Raw genomic sequence first — 21,875 nt, 5'->3', positions numbered from 1 at the left:
ATCTTCTAACACTGAGCTTTAAGTATTTTTAGGCTAGATGGCACCGTTCTCCACAATTGGCCCATGGTTGGGAATCTAGCTTGCATTCCTGTTTGGGTCAGCCTGCAGCTGTCAGATCTTGGAAGATTTTGTCAGAAAATGTGTTCTTTATTCCTTCGTATTCTGCCAGTTTGCAGCCTTGTATGCACACATTTTGTGCGGCTTGCTACTCTGGTTGGATGGAGCGTTCATCTCTGTGCCCTACCTGCCGATGTCCAGTGGAGCGGATTTGCAAAAACCACATCCTGAACAACCTTGTGGAAGCATACCTTCTCCAGCACCCAGGTCAGCGCCAGTAACTTTTCTCTGCTAGGGACCTGGGGGCTGACGCTCTGCCCTGAGCCATCTAGAACATCTCTCTAGTCCTGTCCTGTAGTAAGAAGTATTAAAAACCTGGTGCAGGGGGGTTGGGGATTTGGCTCAGTGGTAGAGCATTTGCCTAGGAAGTGCAAGGCCCTGGGTTCGGTCCCCAGCTCCGAAAAAAAAAAAAAAGAACAAAAACCTGGTGCAGGGCTTCTTCCCCACCTTAGACCATTTATGTTCCCGGACGAAGGATACACACAGCCTTTATATTTTAATAAGCGTTATGTAGCATAACATCTAGGCCGCTGCCTACCCTCCATGCTGTTAGAATCTACTTTTCTATCGATGACCCCAAGTTATCACTTACTATTTACTGTGTTCCATCTGGGCTGCTGTTAACTCTAATTGGCCAGCCCTCTGGGCCCTGTTGTCTTGGCCTTAGCCCAGGCAGCGCTCTATCTCCCTCCTGTATGTTGTTCTTCATGCATGGTGGCTTCTTTTTGCTTTTCCTCCTCATGGTCCTCTCTCTCCCAAGTTCGTGAAACTTCAACCCTACCTATGTCTCTTCTGCCAGCTATTGGCTGTCGGCATCTTTATTCACCAATCAGAATTAACTTGGTCCTAGGGGCTAAGTACAGACGCTAAATCTGAGGGTCCAGCACATAACATTACAATAGACAGTGGTAAAAGGCGAACCCTCAATGCTGTCCCTTGCCAGTGACTGTTGCTATGCCCTTTATGTCTAGATAAGAGTCGCAGTGAAGAAGATGTGAGAAGTATGGATGCAAGGAATAAAATCACTCAAGATATGCTGCAACCCAAAGTCAGGAGGTCTTTCTCTGATGAAGAGGGGAGTTCAGAGGACCTGCTAGAGCTGTCTGATGTTGATAGTGAATCCTCAGACATCAGGTTAGATCTGTGCCTGGGATGAGAAGTCCATTAGCACTGTACTTAACTGTACTGTGGGGTGTACAGCTATAGGACTTCAGTCAGTCAGTTTCCTTAATGCTTTTAGCTTATTTCTCAAACTGGAGTATGACCAGAACTGAATGGACTCAGAGCAGCAATGAATAAGTTAAAAACCACAGGTAGCCTTGATGAACTTTTTAATTAACTAATTTTGAGACAAGGTCTCTTTATGTACCCTTTGCTATCTTAGAACTCACTGTCTAGACCAGTCTGGCGTTGATCTCACAGGGATCCACCTTCCACAGCCTCGTGAGTGCTGGGATTAAAGGCCTGTGCCACCACTCCTAGCTTAGTCTCTCTCTGTATGTAGCCCTAGCTGCCCTGGACTTATTTATGTAGACCAAGCTGTCCTTAACTCATAGAGATGTGCCTACGTCTGCCCCTGAGCAGTGAAGTTAAAGGCATGCACCACCATTGCAAGACTCTTCAGTGGGTTGTGAACTCCCCAACAATACCCTTCATTTCTTAGGCTCTTCATCATGAGTCCTGATTCACTGGCAAAGCAGAAAAGTCATATGTATTGTTTTACTCCCATAAGCACATGTAATTCTTTTTTTAAAAATTTATTTATTTTATGTATATGAGTACACTGTAGCTGTCCTCAGACACACCAGAAGAGGACATCAGATCCCATTACAGATGGCTGTGAGCTGCCATGTCGTTGCTGGAAATTGAACTCATGACCTCTGGAAGAGCAGCCAGTGCTCTTAACCACTGAGCCATTTCTGTAGCTCATCACATGTAATTTTTATAGTTAGGGATTGGGAGTCCTTGGCTGTAAATGATAGTGTTATAATTTCTTAGAGTAGTATCACAGGAGAAGCATAATACCCAGGCTGAGAGGAGATGGCTCTTTGAGACCTAATTTTACTTGGTGACACATTGGTTTCAGGTCTTCATTTTGGGCCAAGGCCCTGAATGATTTTTTTTTTTTTTTTTTTTACAAATAAATAGAAAATTACCTTGTCTGGCTTAGAGTGAGTTCAAAGCTAGCCTGAAAAGCTTAGACTCTTGTCTCAAAACAAAACTATTTTAGAAGGTCTAGAACTGTAGTTGCGTGATAGTGATTGCCTAGCATGTGAGAATGTTCGGGTCAATCTGGCATACTAAGTTGGGTGTAGCCACTGACACCTTTAATCCTAGCTCACTAAGACCCTCTTGCCTCAGTCTTGACAGTGCTGGGATTGCATCTGTGCTCTGATTCCAACAAGAACACACATGAATTGAGAGAATCAGCAGTACTTGCCGTGTAGTTTTCTCTCATGAGCCTGGGTTTCCTTGGCCTTGGAGTCTGAGTCCGTGTGCACTGAGTAGGGACTAAGTGGCCCAGGGTAGAGTGTGCTGAACATGGGGTGTGAGGGATTGAGCAGGAACGTGGCTGAGCTCAGAGCAGCTGTCGTGTGGTGGGTGCTGTCCTCACTTTCAGACTCCTGTTCCAGGTAGTTATGGGTAGTGTCATCCCTGTGGTAGGAGCTGGGCAGAAAAGTAGGGTTCACTGCCATCCTCACACGTGCTGAAGTGGTGCTGCAGATGAGCCGAGGTAGAGCAGAGGCCTTGAAGGATAGAATCCCAACAAGTGGAGCTGGGGTAGGTGATGATGCAATGATGATGTCTGTGTGTCTGCCTGGAGCCTGTTCCTTTGTAACTGCATCTGTGCTGCTTCTCCTCACAGTCAGCCATACATTGTATGCAGACAGTGTCCTGAATACAGAAGGCAAGCAGTGCAGTCTCTTCCTTGCCCAGTCCCAGAGAGTGAGCTGGGAGCCACACAGGCCCTTGGTGGGGAAGCACCTTCAACATCTGCCAGCTTGACAACAGGTAAGACAGTGGAGTCTAACCGTGAGCTCTTCCTTCCACTGTGTTATGGCTTGTGATTTTTGTTCTTTTTTTTTTTTTTTGGTTCTTTTTTTCGGAGCTGGGGACCGAACCCAGGGCCTTGCGCTTCCTAGGCAAGCGCTCTACCACTGAGCTAAATCCCCAGCCCTTGTTCTATTTTTCTATGGCGTGATTCCTCTATGATATCTTTCCTGCCCTCTCTTCCTTTGCGTCAGCTATCCTCTTGCCCCTCATAGCTTCTTGCTTGGCATAACCAGTATTGGTAAGAAATCACGGGAGCCGGGTAGAGATAGGATCTCTGTACATTTGAGGCTTCCCTGGTTTTCATATTGAACTCTAGGATATCTAAGCCGAAACAGAGAGACCTTTCTGTCTCAGAAAGAGAGAGACAGAGAGAGGAGAGAGAGAATTAATGAATTAGGTGAACATCTGTTTATTTGAGTCTCCCCTTTTGGACATATCTAATAATTGACAGTTCTGGTTTTAACTTTGGTCTTTCTCCAGCCTACTGCTTCAGGGAGTTTGCTTAGTGGTTTTTTCCAAAGCCAAAATGATCATTCTTTATCTGTTACCCAAATTAAGAGACTGGCTTCTCCCTAGCAGTATGCCAAATTCCCATCGGCTGCCTTGCATGTCTATAGAGCTGTCCATCATTTGTGTATTTCCAACAGATCGGCACCTAGATGCTCTGAGAAAAGCAGAAGACAGGCCAAGACATAGAGCTCTTCCCAAGAGAGGGCATGCCGAGCATTTATTTGTAAGGCATTGGGTTTTACTCCAACTTAAAAGGAAAACAGAAAAGATGAGGAGAAGGGGAAAGAGAGCTGCTTACTTGCATGTAGCATGCTGTTCTTAGCTCCAAGGGTTGACCTCGCTGCAGGTAGCATTCCAGTGCTCTCTGCCTGGGGCTGACCACTCTAGTTCTAGTTCTGCCTGTTCTTAGTACAGTCAACACCGTGATCATCGCCAAACTGAAGATAGCCTTAGAAGCCCCGGCCCTTTAGCTGCCATTTAGCCTGAGTGTGTTAGGCGGCCACTAACCTAGGATTGTAGTTAGGAGGCACATTCTAAGGGTTGCCCAGGACAGCCTTTTGATTTGCTTTTTTGAAACAGGGTCTTAATTTGTAACTCAGGCTAGCCTTGAATTTGATCTTCTGCTTCAGCCTTCCAATAGCTAGCATTATAGGTGTATTCACATTGCCTGACTTGAACTACCTTAGTCCATTTACTTTTTTTTATTTTTAATTTTATTTGTATATGTGTGTGTATGCCTGCATGCATTATGTATTTTTGGTGCTGTCGATTAAGCTGGGGATTCTCAAATGCTAGACAAATACTGAGCTATAACCAGCCTGAATTCCTGTGTTTCAAATACCAGACTATCATTTGGCCACTTAGGAAGTAGTTTGCATTCCTGCTGGGTTCTGGCACTCCTCCTGTCTTTCACTTGATACCTAGACATGCTCTGACCTAAGTATGTCTGCTTCAGCAGCCCCGGGTTATACATGCCCTCTTCAGGGAAGCCATGCCATATGCACCTGCTGCTTCCAGCCTATGCCGGACCGGAGAGCTGAGCATGAGCAGGATTCCCGCATCGCCCCTCAACAGTGTGAGTATGTCAGTCTTCCTGGGGTGCCGCCTGCCCAGGAGGACATTCTTGTGTATCCTCCATGGCTTGGTTTTCTTTCTTTTTTTTTTTTATAGTTTTTTTTTAAGGATTTATTTATCTATTTATTTATTTATTATATAAGTACACTGTAGCTTCAGATCTCATTACAGATGGTTGTGAGCCACCATGTGGTTGCTGGGATTTGAACTCAGGACCTCTGGAAGAGCAGTCAGTGCTCTTAACCACTGAGCCATCTCTCCAGCCCTCATGGCTTGATTTTCAAATGAAATCGACTTTATGTAAGCTATGAAAGATGTTTTTTTTCCATCTGTATATAATCATAATCATTTGATCCCACTTGAGCATGTTCCCTACCAGTTAATAACACTGCCCTGTAGAGACCACATTTCCATATGTGTATGGTTCTCCTTCTGGGTTCTGAATCTATATCCATTCTCTTATCAGTACTATAGCCGTTATATAATATGTTATTTATAAATCTAATAGGTGAAATATCTGGTTTTTAATTTATATTTCTTACCATTAAAAGAGGTCTTTGGATAGAGACATAGCTGAGTGGTAGAAGAGTTGTTGGGATGTACAAGCTCCTGGGTTTCATTTGCGCATTTCAAAACTGACTCAGAAGCACTCATGGAGCTATTCGTTTATACAATGGCTGCTTGAATTTACCTTTGCTTGAAATGCTTGTTTATATCTGTTTCCTTTTTAAAATACTTATCAACTTGAGAGTTCCTTGAATATTCTTGCTGTTAAATGAAGAAAGACATAAACTCATGTGGCCACATCAACAAGTTCCTACCGTACCTGAGCCACTCTTCTGGATGTGAAGGGCACAATGTCTGATACAGCGTAAGCTCTCCACTTCAGTGATGTAGTGCGTTCTGTGCTCAGAGACTGCTTCTGGGGAGAGTGTTCTCCTAGCCTGGATTTAATTCAGCACAGAAGAAGAAACAGTTTCTCAGAAGGGGTCTGCATGTGGGAATAGGTAGTTCACAAGTCCCAGGCCTACCAGTGTGACTTCTAGGCATGTCGAGAAGAATCCCTGGAAGAGTCCTGAAAATACCTCACTTTATATCCGAGAAATACAGAACAGCAAGTGGCAGCTGAGGTTATGTTCTCAAAATTTTGCAAAGAGGGCAGTCTTTGCTAGTTTAGTAGATATTGCTTTTATAGATACAGGTATTTACAAAATGATTACTCCCTTTAAAAGATTTACTTACTCAGTCCTGTAAGAATTTCAGCTAGCTGGGGCTGGAGAGATGGTTCAGCAGTTAAGGGCACTGACTGCTCTTCCAGAGGTCCTGAGTTCAAATCCCAGCAACCACATGGTGGCTCACAACCATCTGTAATGGGATCCGATGCCCTCTTCTGGTGTGTCTGAAGATAGCTACAGTATATACATAAATATACAGTATATTCATATACATAAATAAATAAATCTTTAAAAAATTTCAGCTAGGGTTCGTTCAGTAACATACTCAATGAAATTGCATTGTAGAGAATATTAAATATTTTTTTTTCTTTTCTTTTTTTTTTTGGAGCTGGGGACTGAACCCAGGGCCTTGCGCTTGCTAGGCAAGCGCTCTACCACTGAGCTAAATCATCAACCCCTGAGAATATTAAATATTAAAAACCTTTTCTACAAAGGCAAGCACAATGACAATGTAAAAGCAATATTTATGGTCTGTAGAAAAGTTCTTTGCAGACATGAATGTGCGGTTCCTTCAAGTGTATCACATACTCAGATCTAGGAGACGATGAACTAGGGCTTTTTGGGGCTAGGGTCAGAGACCAAGCTGTCTTTAAGATCACTGAATTATCATAATTCTGTCACCTTTTATTTCGGATGTCACTTTGGCATGTTGTCTCTGCTCTCTAGTTCCATGAAGACACCTCAGAAATACTGTTTTCAAAGAGTCGAGCTCTTGAGTCTGGTGCTAAGTGTCCTCAAGGTATGAGAGCAGCCTCAGTTCTAGGTTTCAGTTGACCAACTGTCCTCTATCCTCAGGTGCAGTGTGCCTGCAGCCCTTCTGCCACCTGTACTGGGGCTGCACGCGAACTGGCTGCTTTGGCTGCTTGGCCCCATTCTGTGGTAACGTCAACTCTTCAGCCCTTAGTTGCTTTGACATTTCTGTGTCCTCTTAGTGAATATGGGACAGGTGGCGTTGAATGGTGTTCAGAGAAAAGAGGCTTCTATGAGCCATCAAGTGATTATCTACCCTTTTCTGCTATACTGCAGACAGTTCTCACTTAGAAAGACTCAACCCACATTGCTTCAAAAGCAAGCGATATCAGAATAAGAAAAATAATGGTTTTCCTATACAGGAGAAATTGCTTATTCACATAAAAACACTACTGCTATAATCCCAGCCCTCCAGAGGCTTAGAGGAGGATTAAAAACTCAAAGATAACAGGTGTGTGGTGTTGCATAATTTAATCCTTACACTCAGAGAGGCAGAGCCAGATGGATCTGTGGAAGTTCCAGGCCAGCGAAGTCTAATAAGAGTTCCACACCAGGTCTATACAGTGAGATCCTGCCTCAAAGAAAAAAGAGTTCAAGTTTAGTCTACAGAGGAAGCACACCCTGTTTCAGTACTGAGATGGGGATCAGTTTTACCTGTTCTCTATTTAAAGTTGCATTTTAGTTTGAGTAGATGGTGCTCTCTCTCTGTGTGTGTGTGTGTGTGTGTGTGTGTGTGTTGTGTGTGTGTTGTGTGTGTGTGTGTGTACAGAGAGAGGACAAAGGTCAGCATTGAGTGTTCGCTATTGATTCCTGCCTTATTTTTAGAGAATTACTCATTTATTTTGTATGTGCACACACATGCCATGACACATATGTAGTCAGAGGAGTTTGTGGGAGTCAGGCCTCTCTTCTCACCACAGGCCTCTCTTCTCTCTTCTCAGAGATTGAACTCAGGTTGTCAGATTTAGAGGCAAATGCTTTTACCGGTTGAGACATCTCCTTAGCTCTCCACTTTAAAATTTCTATTTTTTTGTTTGTTTTTGTCAGTGATAATGTCTTTTAACTTTTGTTGATTTTAAATGATGTTATATCATCCTTAAAAAACAATATTCTTCCTTCCTCTGGCAGAGCTCAACCTGGGGGACAAGTGTTTGGATGGAGTGCTGAACAATAACAATTATGAGTCGGATATCCTGAAGGTATTGCCTCCATACTTCTGGGGATCAGTGAAAACCGTGAAGCTTTCCTATAACCTTTGTGGTTTCGTTAGGATACACACTTTCCTCTTTAGCATTAGCCTGCCAATGTATACTGTCAAAAACACTGTATTTTCTGACCAGTACAATCAGGTAGTTCCATGGTTCTAATAGGTCAAGTTTTCCATGTGTTCCAAAATGAATTTACTGTCTGTTCATCATGCTGTCAGACCATAGGAACTGGTTGATACATCTTACAGAGAGGCTTTCTAAATTCTGGCTTGCTCTGGTGCCTTTCTCTGAATATTTTCTTCTGTGTTTGAGGACGCTAGCTCAGGTCTTAGAATTGTAACATGTTCAGTTCTGCACCTTCTGCCCTTGCGTTGAGAACTTTGCTTCCCTTTGAGTCCTCTCATTGATTTGAACACATCACCAGACATAGTTAGCTAAGCACCACTACACCCAACTTTTGTGTACATTAAAACACCTTTTAGTAACAGCCTGGACAGTGTCAGGGAAAACAAAGGCCTAGCATTCAGCTATACTTGTCATCCTGGGTGAGGAGAGTGGAGGGCAAGGATACAAAAATACTCAGAGGGCTGGAGAGATGGCTCAGAGGTTAAGAGCACTGGCTGCTCTTCTAAAGGTCCTGAGTTCAATTCCTAGCAACCACATGGTGGCTCACAACCATCTGTGATGAGATCTGATGCCCTCTTCTGGTGTGTCTGAAGGCAGCTACTTCTACACAAATAAATAGATCTTTAAAAAAAAAATACTGAGATAAAAAGCAGAAATTCTCTTTGGAGTGTGCTCCTGAAACCTGTAGCTTCTATTCAAGGAGATTTAGCTTCTACCGGAAGTCATCCGTAGCTTATCTAGGCCAGGCAGGATCTAAGCAGACATTGGAGACTGTCCCTTTTCAAGGGCATATGTCTGCCTTTCCAGAAAATAAGGGGAGGGGTTCTGGTATGTTGTTTACTAAAAGCAGATGTTGGCAATTTAATGATTTGATTTGAACTATGTTAGAAGCAGCACTGTGACTAACAGTCTGTTTTCTTATTTCTCTGTCCCTTTTAATAGTATTTAATGTTAAAGCTTGCTGTTTTCCTTCTCCCCTTGAGTGTCTTATCTGTCCTTGTGCTTTGAAAGCCTTTGTGGAATTTTTTGAGAGAATCATGAGCCTTTTAGTTTAAGTATCCCCTTATTAGTTGAGTGATTCATCTAAACTAGAATTCCTTTTCACCCCTTTTCCCTCCACAGAATTACCTGACAACCAGGGGTCTGACATGGAAAAATATGTTGACAGAGAGTCTCCTGGCTCTACAGCGGGGTGTATTTATACTGTCTGGTAAGCAATGTTTAGCTAGTCCTGCCCTCCAGAATGCGCATGAATTTTTAAGGGTGTCTTAGTTTCATATAAAGTGGTAAGATCTTGGCAGTATTACCTATCTGTTTTACTACAGATTTGTCTTTGACTCTGTCCCTTCCTAAGAAGATAGAGGAAGGTCTAGATACTTTATATTTATGTTTTGATTTGACAGAGCCCCACAGTGTAGACTAGGCTTTCTCTGAACTCCTGATGCTGCTGTCTTCCTCGTTAGTGCTGGGATGACAGATGTGAGCTGTCATACCTGTCAAAACACTTTTTAAAAAAAGCGATTTATTTATTTTATGCATATGAGTACACTGTTGCTATCTTCAGACACACCAGAAGAGGGCATCATTGGATTCCATTATAGATGGTTGTGAGTTACCATGTGGTTTCTGGGAATTGAACTCAGGACCTCTGGAGGAGAAGTCAGTGCTCTTAACCACTGAGCCATCTCTCCAGTCCCTGCCTAATCACTTTTGATGTTTTAAAAACTTGGCTTTTTAAGAACTTGGTGCACTTGAAACCTGTATATCATGTTCCAGCACCTCCTCTTCCTACTAGGGCAAGAAGGGAGTGTGGGCTTAGTGTGACTAAGGGAGCGTGGCTAAGCCTCCACAACTTTGTCACCAACTTGTCAGTTGGCAAATAAAGTCAGCATTCTGCTTTCTCCCAGAGGAATGCATAGTGTGGAGGCTATAGAAATTGTAACAGTTTTTTTCCTCTAAGACTTAAATGTTTTATTAAGAGAAAGTGAGCAATTTGCTTAAGATCCCTTGAGTTATTTCTTTCTGGTGATCATGTTCTGGTGTGTCTTGTCTGTTGTTGCAGCAATTTCTACAAACATCTTTGATTTCTTGATTGTCGTATTGTAATAGGAGAAGCTTATACAGAAATATGAGTGACTTCCTGTTCTCCCAGTACACTCAGATGAGTCCCAGCACCTCTTATTGGTGCACAGCCACCTGTCAGTCCTGCAGGGGATTGGCACCCTGCACTGGCCTCCATGGGTATACACTCTAGCACAACTATAAAATAAATAAGGAAAGAAAGAGAAGGAAGGGAGGAAGGAACGGAGAGAGAGAGAGAGAGAGAGAGAGAGAGAGAGAGAGAGAGAGAGAGAGAGAGAGAGAGAGCGCGTGAGCGTGTGCGCATGTGCAAGCGCTCAGTGCTGGAGAGATGGCCCAGTGGTTAAGAACAACAACTGCTCGGGGCTGGGGATTTAGCTCAGTGGTAGAGCACTTACCTAGGAAGCGCAAGGCCCTGGGTTCGGTCCCCAGCTCCGAAAAAAAGAATCAAAAAAAAAAAAAAAAAAAAGAACAACAACTGCTCTTCCAGAGGTCCTGAGTTCAATTCCCATTCCCAGCAACCACATGGTGGCTCACAACCATCTGTAATGAGATCTGATGCCCTCTTCTGGTGTGTCTGAAGACAGCTACAGTGTCCTCATATAAATGAAAGAAAGGGGGGAGGGGAAAAAGAAAAGGCTGGATATACACATATAATCCCAGCACTCAAGATGCAGAGGCAGGAAGATCTCTGTGAGTTTGAGGCCAGATGGCCAGCCTAGTCTACACAGCTAGGGCTTTGCAGACAGACCCTGTCTCAAAAAAACCAAGAAAGGAAATACAAGTAACTTTTCGGAAGAACATAGGATAAAGTAAAATTCACTTGAAATCCCACAGCTGATCACTGGCCGAGTGACCTGGGGTAGTACTCATGTACACACTGCTTACCTAGCATTTGTGATGGCCTGGGTTTTGTCCCCAGCATTGGAAATCATAAACAAAGAATAAAACCAATATGGAAATAGTGTTTTCATGTATATCCATCCAAGCTTTTCCAAAAGGTCCTCATTTGCAGGTTACATTGTAGATGGTGCCCTAGTATTGAAGATCCTGTTTGCCCAGCATCTATCACACACTCCTTTCTGCCAAAAAACTCCAGGCAGTGTTTTTGAGGTAGTGGGAACTCGTCAGGGTTCTGAACTAAATTCCCAGCCTTACCTTGTTTTTTTATTATTTCATAGAGTTTTCGGAGGGGACAGGCTTAGGGAAATGGTTATGTCCCTGACTAGGCTCAGACTTGCTGTATAACCAGGACTGACCTCGGACTTCTAATGTCACCTCCCAAATGCTGGCAGAAGCCAGCCTATACTACTATCCCAGTTTCATATAGTGTTAAGGATCAAGCCCGGGGCTTTGAGCAGGCATTCTACCAACTAAGCTACATGGGCAGCTCCCCACTGAGCTTTCATCTCATAACATGGTTAGCTACTTCATTAAATGATATTTCTGGTTCTCCACTACATCGATGCCATAGCTGTTGAGAATGCAGTGCTATATGCCTAGAAGTTTTCATTTTAGAATAAGTGGCAGGATTTTTTTTTTTTTGACTGTGGTTTGCACAGCTGAGTCTTTGCCACGTGAACACACAATCTTCCCAAGGTTGAGCAGGTTCCCCTTCGTGCCCGAGGCAGCTCTTGCCCCTGGGCTTCGAATTTGGCATTTAGTTGTGAGTATGAGAGAAGCTGACAGTGACTTATTCTTTGAAAGCCTTTGTGTGACTGTTAGCAGAACTGAAGGCCTTTTTGTACCTACAGATGCTTATTTATGGTCCTGGGCTCTACGTGTGCGCTCTGGTGTGTGTGTGTGGGGGTCTTTGGCAGCACTGACTGTCTTTGTTAAAGTGTGCAGTACTGCCCTTGTGTTGTAGAGATGCTCTTACTGTAGCATTACAACTTCCCAGTTTATGTTTTTTATATTTCCATTTCAAATTTTAAATTGTAGGTAGTCAAATTTACCACTCATTTCTTATATGTGATTTTTATTCTGAACACATGTAGGTTTAGCATTCCAAATTTGAAAATGCCTTCAACACTTTAACCGATAGAGTGCCAGAGACATGACAGCACAAGAAAAACTCGATCTATCCCAGACCTGTGGTGAAATCACCTTCAGGCAGTGTGTGAGATGTGTAGAAAATGTAAATGATTCTGTGGTGAGAATTGGGTCCTCCATTCTCATTACGTCACACAAATCTCCAGGGATGGTGCCACACACCCTTAATTTCAGTACTGGGGAAACAGAGGCAGGTAGATCTGAGTTCCATATCAGCCTGGTCTTATCTCAAAAAACATGTAGGGAAACTGGAGAGATAACCCAGCAGTTAAGAGTACTGGCTGCGGGGTTGGGGATTTAGCTCAGTGGTAGAGCACTTGCCTAGCAAGCACAAGGCCCTGGGTTTGGTCCCCAGCTCTGAAAAAAAGAAAAAAGAAAAAAAAAGAAAAAAAAAAAAAAAGAGTACTGGCTGCTCTTACGAAGGATCCAGTTTGATTCCCCAATCTCACATAATGGGTTACAGCTATCCATAACTGCATTTCCATGGAATTGGAGGCTTTCTGACTTCTGCAAGTACTAACAACACATGTGGTATCCATACAGGCAAAGCACTGGGACTCATTATTTTAATCCTTGGGAGCATATACACAGATATCTCCCCATCTGGAAAATCAGTCTAAACCAGAGCACCTCTGACCTTCATGTTTCAGATAAGGAATAATTTACCATACTAAATACCTCTTACACATGTGATGCACAGACATTCATGTATATAAACACTGATAAAATAAAAATAAATCTTAAAAAAAAATCCAGTCAAATTGGTATTTAGATTGATTTTGGGATTATTTTCCAAATGTCTAACCCATTTTGTTAGTGTGAAGTGTGTCTATTTTGGTGTTAGAAAATGGCATTGCTTGATAAATGGCTGTGTCCCCAGATTACAGAATCACTGGAAACACCGTGCTGTGTTACTGCTGTGGTCTGCGTAGCTTCCGAGAGCTGACCTATCAGTATCGTCAGAACATTCCTGCTTCAGAGTTGCCAGGTAAGGCACCCACAGACCATTTCTGTCTGTATTGGTGTCTCCTCAGTTCTAACAGGCACTTACTATGACATTATACTCCATACTTAGCAGAAGTTGTAGGCAGAAGACAGGCACACAGGTTGCATTTGCTTTTCAGGCTTGATCAAGACACATACAGACATTATAGACATCACTAGAGCAATATCATTTCCTTTACGTGATTTTCAGATAGATGTGTTTTTCTTGTCTGACAATCTTGGCAGTCTATGAATACTGATCATAAGGAGAGATAAGATGTAAGCTAGCATGAGAGCTTAGTAAAGGACTTGCTGTGCTGGTGTGAAGACCTGAGTTCAGTCCTCATGTTTTATATATATATATAAAAAAAGGGGGGGGGGTTGGGGATTTAGCTCAGTGGTAGAGCGCTTGCCTAGCAAGCGGAAGGCCCTGGGTTCGGTCCCCAGCTCCGAAAAAAAAAAAAAAGGTTATGTGGATATTACACATTACAGAGGTCCCAGGTTCAGTTCCCAGAACCTACATGGCAACTTATCTGGCACCTTTTCTGGCCTCCATGATGACCAAGCACCTATACTTACATGCAGGCAAAATATTAGTACACGTAAAATAAATAAAACTGTTTTAAAAGCAAAGAAGAAGGCTGGCCGGTGGTAGCACACACCCTTAATCCTAGTACTTGGGAGGGATAGGCAGGTGGACCTCTGAGTTCAAGGCTAGCCTGGTCTATATGGCCAGTTCACAGAAGTAGCAGTAGCTGCCAGAAGCCAGGTGTAGCATCTCATGCTTATAATTCCAGAACTAGGGAGGCACAAACAAGCAGATCCCTAGTTTGGCCAGGCAGCTTAGCCTAATTGGCATGTCCGAAGCTAGTGAAAGACCTTGTCTCAAAACAAACAAACAAACAAAAACCCAAGGTAGATGATGCCCAACATTGACTTGTACACATACATTTGTACCCACACACTTGCACCTTGAACATACATGAACACACACAGAGTGACAAGAACGCTTTGTGCTCAGACAGTTTCCTTGTATGTCCAGTTAAATTTATTTAGCTACATGAAAAGTATATGATACATCTAATGTGGACATGTACTTCTCTTTTCCAGTGACCGTAACATCCCGTCCTGATTGCTACTGGGGCCGCAACTGTCGCACTCAGGTGAAGGCTCACCATGCAATGTGAGTGAGGCTGGGGAACATTGGGGAGACAACAGTAATATAAATTATATGCTAAAAAATGCTCGAATTTGGGGACTTTAGGTGTACTTCCGTAGTAAAGCACAAACTTCTGGCTTCAGTTCTCAGAATCCTACTCCTTCCCCCAAATACACTTATGTATGCTAATTTAATCCCTATACTTCTATAAAATCATGCAGTATGCAAAGTAGTGTTTTCAAATAGAAATTGTGCTCTTGTTACTGTGTTTCCTAAACAGCTTCTCTGCAAGTGTCCTCCTCTGTCTTTTATCTTTGTCTTCATAGATGAGTCACATTATGCCTTGTCTGACAGCTTCCAGAGCTGACAGGCAGAGTCTAGTGCTGGCTCTCTCTGGGCCAGCAGCTGTGGTCTAGTCATGTCTCCCAAGTTACTGGCCCAATTTGTGTGATGGAGTAACACCTGGGTTTTTCTTCCTATCGTATGTATGGAGGTTATGCAGTAACTTAACCACTCCTGTCTTATGGTTTCACTGCTATGAACAGACGCTATGACCAAGACAACATTTAATTGGAGCTGACTTACAGGTTCAGAGGTTTAGTCCATTATCATCAAAACAGTAGCATAGCAGCATCCAGGCAAGCAGGATGCAGGGAGAGCTGAGAGTTCTACATCTTCATCTGAAGGCTGCTAAGAGAAGACTCACTTCTAGGGAGATAGGATGAGAGCCTAAAAGCCCACACCGACAGTGACACACCTCCTCTAACAAGGCCACACCTCCTAATAGTGCCACTCCCTGAGCATATTCAAACCACCACAACCCCCATTGTGGTGTCTTCAAGTGCTGTTCAAAGCAACATCTGCATTGCCTTATGGAGTCAGAGTCAGTGCACAGCACTAGTCTTTTTGCTCCTGTTTTTAAAGCAACTAATGCCATGGTTCTCTGCCAGTCAGTCCATTGGCCAGTTCTTAATTTTTGGTTCAGATTAAGGCATTGGAGCTGTTGCCCACAGTATAAGAGAGAAGAATAGAGATGACTTGTTGGTTTGTTTGTGTTTTTGTTTGTTTGTTTGTTTTTTGGTTGGTTGGTTTTTTTGGGAGGGGAGGTATTATTGTTTTGTTTTTTGATTTTTGAGACAGGGTTGCTCTGTATAGCCCTGGCTGTCATGGACTCACTTTGTAGACTAGGCTGGCCTTGAACTCACAGAGATTTGCCTACCTCTATCTCCGAGTGCTGGGATTAAAGTCATACATCACCACATCCAGTCCTAGAAATGAGTTCTTAATGGGTAGTTTTGTGGCATAAAACCTTGCATTGTGCTTCAGCATGAACAGCAGACACATCTGTTTCAAGAAAGGAAATTTTAGGTTGTAGATGTAGCTTAGCATTTAAGAGTGCATGTTAGATTCTGGCAGTGGAGGCACACACCTTTAATCCCAGCACACAGGTGGCAGAGGTGGATCTCTGTGAATTCAAGTCCAGCCTGGTCTACAAAGAAAATTCTAGAACAGCCATGGCTGCACAGAGAAACTGTCCTGAAAAACAAAAATACAAGCAAGCAAACAAACAAACAAACAAAAAAAGAGTGCATGCTGCTCTTGCAGGGAATCTGAGTTCAGTTTCCAGCATTCATTCTGGGCATTAGTAACCACCTATTCCTCTTTTGTCAGAGGATTAGACATTGATAGCCTCCTTAAGAACCCACATGCCTCCAAACAGACACACACAACTAAAAGTAATAAAAATAAATTTGGCGGGGGGGGGGGGCATTTGATCACCTGTTCACCTTTGTTCACGGTCGTATGGATGTGGGTAGCAAAGACAATGCCATTTTCTGCAAGGATCTCCAATGTTGCCCTGGTCTGTGGAGAGGGGGAAGTGGCCCCTGTTTCCATAGGGTTTGTCTCCACCTTGCTGGCTGAAGTGCAGGCACAGGCACACACTAAGGAGGCACTGCTCTTATTCTATGATAAATTATCATAGTGTTTTTATTTTTATTTTAAAAAGAGAAAAGGAAAAAAATACTTAGTGGAGCTAGAGAGATGCCCCAGCGGTTAAAAGCACTTGCTGTTCTTCCAGACAATTTAGTTTGGCTCCCGGCACCCATGTCAACATCAACCATCTATAATTCCAGCTCCAAGGGATTTGATTCCCTCTTCTGGCCACCATGGTCACCTCTACACACATGGCATATAGATGCATATAAATACACATATATTTGAAATAAAAAAATGAAACCTTTTTTTGAGGATAAAAATTGTTGAGTGGGCTCACATGATTCACACATGTTCTTATGTGGCAATTACAGTGTGCAATTTCACAATTTGAATTTGATGTTTTTTTTTCTCTCTGCAGGAAATTCAATCACATCTGTGAGCAAACAAGGTTCAAGAACTAAATATTGGAGGAGACACATGAAACAGTTACAGAGCACAGGAGGCAATGATACTATGGTTTTTTTTTTTAAATACCATGTACATTTTTACGGTTTTCCCTAAGCAGCACTGAGGTTTCTGGTCAGACTCTCTGGTGTGGCGAGCTTTATCTTCAGTCACACACACACACACACACACACACACACACACACACACACACACACACACACACACTCTACATGCCCCACTAACCTGGGAGGCCTACTGGCCACACTGGCCTTCTAGTCAGTGTGAGAGGATGAGCAGACTGAGATCCCCCCTCCCACTAGACAGCTCTCCCTTCCTGTGTGGTGGGGCAGTGACAGTGCAGGTTTGCAGGTTTGCAGGTTTGTACTTCTGTGTCTTTTCTACCTTGTACCTTGACTACAGTTAAATGGGAAAGTTTGTGGGAAAAGCTGTCAGATATGTCAGAAACATTCTCCGGAAGGAAAGGAAGCATACGTTTACAGCCTCCAGGGATGTATAGGATATTCTTCTGTCTGAAAAGACACAGCCTTTTGTATATTTTTTATTTTAATAAGTTTGGTGGTGCTTATCTTCTAATAAGATTTAAATATTAAAAACTGTAGCACAAATACTATAATTTATAATTTACAAATTGACTAAAATTAGGAATAGCCTGACATTTGGAAGAATGAGCATATGTTTTTGTTTATTTAAAAACTTATCAAATGTCCAAAACTGCTAATCCTGGGGAGGATGTCTTGAGTATCCAAGTCCTTGACACAGGGCTGGCCAATGCCTCTTGTCCAGCAGGCCAAGCCCTTAGCCCTCCAGTCCCTGAGAGCAACTCCCTGCTGAAGCTCCAGATGGCTCCAGACTGACAGGGCCTTGCTTCTCCAGCCCTGATCTGGTACATTATTAGGTTTGCCATGTCATCTGGAATAATACTTGAAATTTTGTTCTTAGTTTTTTTTAAACTTTTTATCTTTTATTGAAATCACCTGTTATATTTGTTTGCAAACTGGTAACTTTTTGCTTCTCAGGAATACAATTTTCAACTGTTGTCTTGCTCTTGATATAGACTGAGAGGCAGTACTCTGTGTTTGTGGGAGATGGTTCTCTTTTTTTAATTCTAATAAATGAGCTGTGTTTGTTTCTCTTCTTGTGTTGTTTTCATATGTGAGGGTCCACATGGTCCGTGCTAATGCACACGAGCACCACTAACTCTTCACTACACTAATCGTTCACTATTCTTAGTGTTTACTTTATTGCCTGCTAGTCAATCTGGTAGCTTCACCAGCAGATAATGTCAACAGGTAAGCAAACGGGATGTTTGAGTTCAAATCCTGAGCGTCTCTAAGCATGACACCAGACATCTTTATTTTCAGACCTGGGCAGTGTTGAATGTGTTATCTGCACCTTGAGCTCTGTGCTTGGTATTTAATCCCTGGCCCCTGTACTCAGGTCTACAGGATCCTATTCCAAAGGGAAGCGCCTGGGGCATCAGCACCAGGACATCCAGATCCTTGGGAATCACTTAATCCTCAGTTCTTTAAGAGAGCATAATGTCTGAGAGTCACTTCAGAGGGGCTGCAGGGACTCCACATGGCAGAGAGAATAATGTCTACATGTCAGGCTGTACATGTCTCTGCATAAGAGAGCTCTGGGCATTGGTGAGCATTGCTGGGCAAAATTTGAGTGAGCTGCTTATCAAGGCAGGTTTGTGGGACTCAGGCAGTGTCTTTATTTTTTTTTTTTATTTTTTTTTTTTTTTCGGAGCTGGGGACCGAACCCAGGGCCTTGCGCTTCCTAGGTAAGCGCTCTACCACTGAGCTAAATCCCCAGCCCCAGGCAGTGTCTTTATGATCATCTGAACTTCATTTCTCTAGATTCTGTATTAGTTCCTTCTCTTGTTGGTATGTGAAAGAAGGAAGGGCTTATTTTGGTTCTTAGTTTGAAAGTATAGTCCATCCATTGTAGTGGGGAAGGTATGTTGATGGACACGTGAGACAGCTTGTCACATTGAATCTGCAGTCAGGAAGCAGAGAGAAATGAACAATGGCACTCAGCTTTCTTTTTGCATTCCGTTCATGTTGAGGACCCAGCCCATGGGATGGTGCAGGCTACACTCAGGGTTGTCCTCCTCAGTTAAATCTTTCTGAAAACAACCTCACAGACACACCCAGAGTTGTGATTCCTAGGTGACCTCAAATCCAGTCAGGTTGATAATAACATTGAACCGCTCCACCCCAAAAACCAATAATCTGGAGTTGTCTTGCTGGCTGTTATCACCTATAGGGTATGACTGTTTTCTCTGTAGCTCTTGAGCCTAGCCTTGTGAACATACCCAGAGTGGGGCCTGCAGATGTCCACTGAGCCCCTACTTCCGTGTGCAGGAAGGGGCACTCCATATTCCTCCAAATTTGTGGTTAGCTTGGCCTACATCTCTGCCTTGCCAGCTGTTGTATCTTTCTTTTTGCTATCAGAAGGAACCCTTCCTGCCCTGTAGGGTTCCAAGCTCAAGCCAGAAAAGGGTGGTAGGGGTGCTAAAGGAACCAGGCTGACCCCAGTACAACCTCACTGGGTCAGACTCCCAATTACAACTGAGAAAACTGGCTTAAAACAAAGGAGACCCTACTTCCAATTACAAAAAGCTGATTAAATCTTCAGGCTTACTCATCTTGATTACTTTATATTGTAGGTTAAGGTGTAGTGGGGAAGGTCAGACCAGGACTCCAGCAGGCTTTCCTACCCTGGAACTGGTGTTTGCCTTAAAGACACAGCTAACCCAGAGGTGTAGCTGGGAGTTCAAAGTGGGTTTCTGCCAATTGAGGGGACCCTGGTGACAGCTTACCCTGCATTGGTCTGGCAGCCTAAGAAAGAGCGATAGAGAGCCAGGATGGCCTTACATAGCTACAGTGAGGACCAGGTAACAGACCTAGAAACTTGCCACCAGAAGCTCAGAAGTAGGAAACTGAAACTTAATGAAAAAAGAACTCATAAGTCCAGTGTGGATCTAACTTTGTACGATGGAGGAACCCAGGCATTGTCCCTGAGTGTTCTCCGGCTTTGCCTTTTCTATGCCTCCCTTCAGGTTTTGTATGCACACCTTTGTTAATGTTTATTCACTGTCAGGGCTGTATAAATGGGCTGGGCTTCTCCTCAAGAAATGAGAACAGAGGCCCATAAAGTAGGAGAGGCCAGTCTTACAGACTCACCAGATATAGTAGCCACATGAAGTAAGTTCGGTGATCTATAACAGGACTGCCTCCAGAGTACTAGTACCATTAAACAGACAGTTTAAACATCATATAACATAAAGCACCCATAACATATTAAAACCAAAGGGAAAAAACACTTGGACTTAAAATACTTCCTAGTCTACTATAACCACGGGTCTTTTCACCAGCACTCAAGTTCCCCAAAATAACAACTAAGACTGAGTTATAGTTGAATAAATGCTTAGGCCAAAAGCTTGGGCCTATTCCCCAACTAGCCCATAATCCAATAATCCATTTGTTCTATTCCAAGCCCCGCCACATGGCTTGTTCTCTCTCCTCAGGGTTCACAAGACAGTGGTCAAGAGTTCCAGGCAAATCTCTCCCAAGTCTCAGACTCTATTCCAGAATCCTCTTTCTATACAGGAACTCCCACCTCCCTATTTCCTGCCTAAGCTCATAGGCTAACAACCTTTTATTGACAGGTGAAGCTTCCATACATTGCACAAAAGATTCCTTCCACAGTCTATTACTCTCTGAGAGTAACAGACCCTGATGGAGTTGATGCTGTCTGGGCTCCCTGGACTATGTGATATTCTTGTGCTGGTGACTGGATAGTGTGTTACTTGTCTTTCTGATATCTCAAATTTTCTTAAAACTCTAGACGCTATAACACCACCCACACATACCATGAAAGTCTGCCTTCATGATCTTCAGCATCTCAGAAAATATGACCTGTGACTCGGGTCAAAACCCAGGCATTGTCCTTCATCTCTCTGGAAAAGCAACTGCATTATACATGACAAAAGATAGGCCTGTTCCCACCAGAGGCCAGAGTCTGTGCCTGGGCCAGTACTTACCTCTGATTGCTGTAGCTGTTGCCATCTCTGAAAGTTCTGCCTTCCCCTTGCCACAGACCCTATGTGGCTATTCCCTAGCCTCACACCGACCTCCAATCCCTGTGCTACTCATATTTAACACTCTCCTAGATCTTCTCATGCTCACTACCTGCTTAGGCAAGTTTAGTTCATAGCTTACTTCCTCGCGGGAACCTGGGAGCACTTTGGACTTCTTAAGCACCTTTCCGCAGTTATGTTTTGTTTAGGAACTGGCTCAGATTGATGAGAGGTTTCTAAACCTTTTTAAAATTATTACAGTACATGTTGATGATATGTGTAAATATATGTGGTGAGTGTATCACGGTGCACGTGTTGAGATTAGAGGACAACTTGTGGAGTTGGTTCACTCCTTCCACCTTTTTATGAGCTTTAGGTTGCCAGTCTTATGCTGCAAGCTTTGAGGTGGGGAGGTTGATAGACATGTTCAAGGCCCAGCAGTCTCTAGCTCTGAAAAACAACTGTATACTTAGCATTTTTCCCATGTAGCTGTGGCATCAGTTTAATTAGTATATTGTTTGTTGAAAGAACTTCTTCTCTCTTCCTATCTCTTCACATACTAGAGGCCAAACCCGAGGGTTCTGAGCTACATTGCAGACATTTTTTTTTTTACTTTTTAAGACAAGTCCCGGGCTGGAGTGATGGATGGCCCAGTGGTTAATAGCACTAACTGCTCTCTTCCAGAGGTTCTGAGTTCAATTCCCAGCAACCACATGGTGGCTCACAACCATCTGTAACGGGATCTTGGTACCTTCTTCTGGTGTGTCTGAAGACAGCAACAGCGTAGTTAAATAACTAAACTAAATAACTCTTTAAAAAAAAAAGACAAGTCCCACTCTATAGTCCGGTCCTCTGCCTCAGACTTCCTCGTGCTTGTAATGCAGTCGCGTGGCACAGCGTCCGGCGGTGAATAACACTGGCATAACACACGCTAGATTTCCCAGCACTTGCGAACAAGTTGCCTGTACAGTGGTGGAGGCGGTGTCTGGAGGGCGTGGCCACGTGGATCATCATACCCTCCAGTCACAAGGCCG

The 21,875-nt window shown here is 43.3% G+C and overlaps 1 protein-coding gene and 1 long non-coding RNA gene across 8 annotated transcripts in view; one reads left to right on the top strand and one right to left on the bottom strand.

The window, feature by feature from the left end:
• Chfr (checkpoint with forkhead and ring finger domains) overlaps positions 1 to 17,888 on the top strand; it is a 33,482-nt gene extending 15,594 nt beyond the window's left edge. Inside the window, 11 exon segments of one of the 6 annotated variants that reach the window (NM_001009258.2) lie at positions 170 to 324; positions 1,089 to 1,251; positions 2,984 to 3,129; positions 4,640 to 4,756; positions 6,786 to 6,869; positions 7,869 to 7,939; positions 9,197 to 9,284; positions 13,086 to 13,193; positions 14,300 to 14,372; positions 16,705 to 16,901; positions 16,932 to 17,888. In NM_001009258.2, the coding sequence (NP_001009258.1) occupies positions 170 to 324; positions 1,089 to 1,251; positions 2,984 to 3,129; positions 4,640 to 4,756; positions 6,786 to 6,869; positions 7,869 to 7,939; positions 9,197 to 9,284; positions 13,086 to 13,193; positions 14,300 to 14,372; positions 16,705 to 16,747 (1,048 nt within the window). In that variant the 3' untranslated portion in view covers positions 16,748 to 16,901; positions 16,932 to 17,888. 6 annotated transcript variants of the gene reach the window in all.
• LOC134481217 (uncharacterized) lies at positions 4,861 to 21,828 on the bottom strand. Of its 2 annotated transcripts, none has more exons than XR_015634927.1 (3): positions 20,806 to 21,828; positions 7,222 to 7,311; positions 4,861 to 5,699 (listed from the first exon to the last, which is right to left on the bottom strand). It is a non-coding gene; the product is annotated as an uncharacterized LOC134481217 (long non-coding RNA). The 2 variants fall into 2 exon arrangements; XR_015634928.1 differs by having other exon boundaries at positions 5,582 to 5,699; positions 7,222 to 7,315.
• Between the last annotated feature and the right edge of the window lie 47 nt (positions 21,829 to 21,875).

The sequence above is a fragment of the Rattus norvegicus genome, chromosome 12 (assembly GCF_021556685.1).
Source record: "Rattus norvegicus strain SHRSP/BbbUtx chromosome 12, alternate assembly SHRSP_T2T, whole genome shotgun sequence".
NCBI lineage: Eukaryota > Metazoa > Chordata > Mammalia > Rodentia > Muridae > Rattus > Rattus norvegicus.
This window is presented reverse-complemented; position numbering and strand designations above follow the sequence as displayed.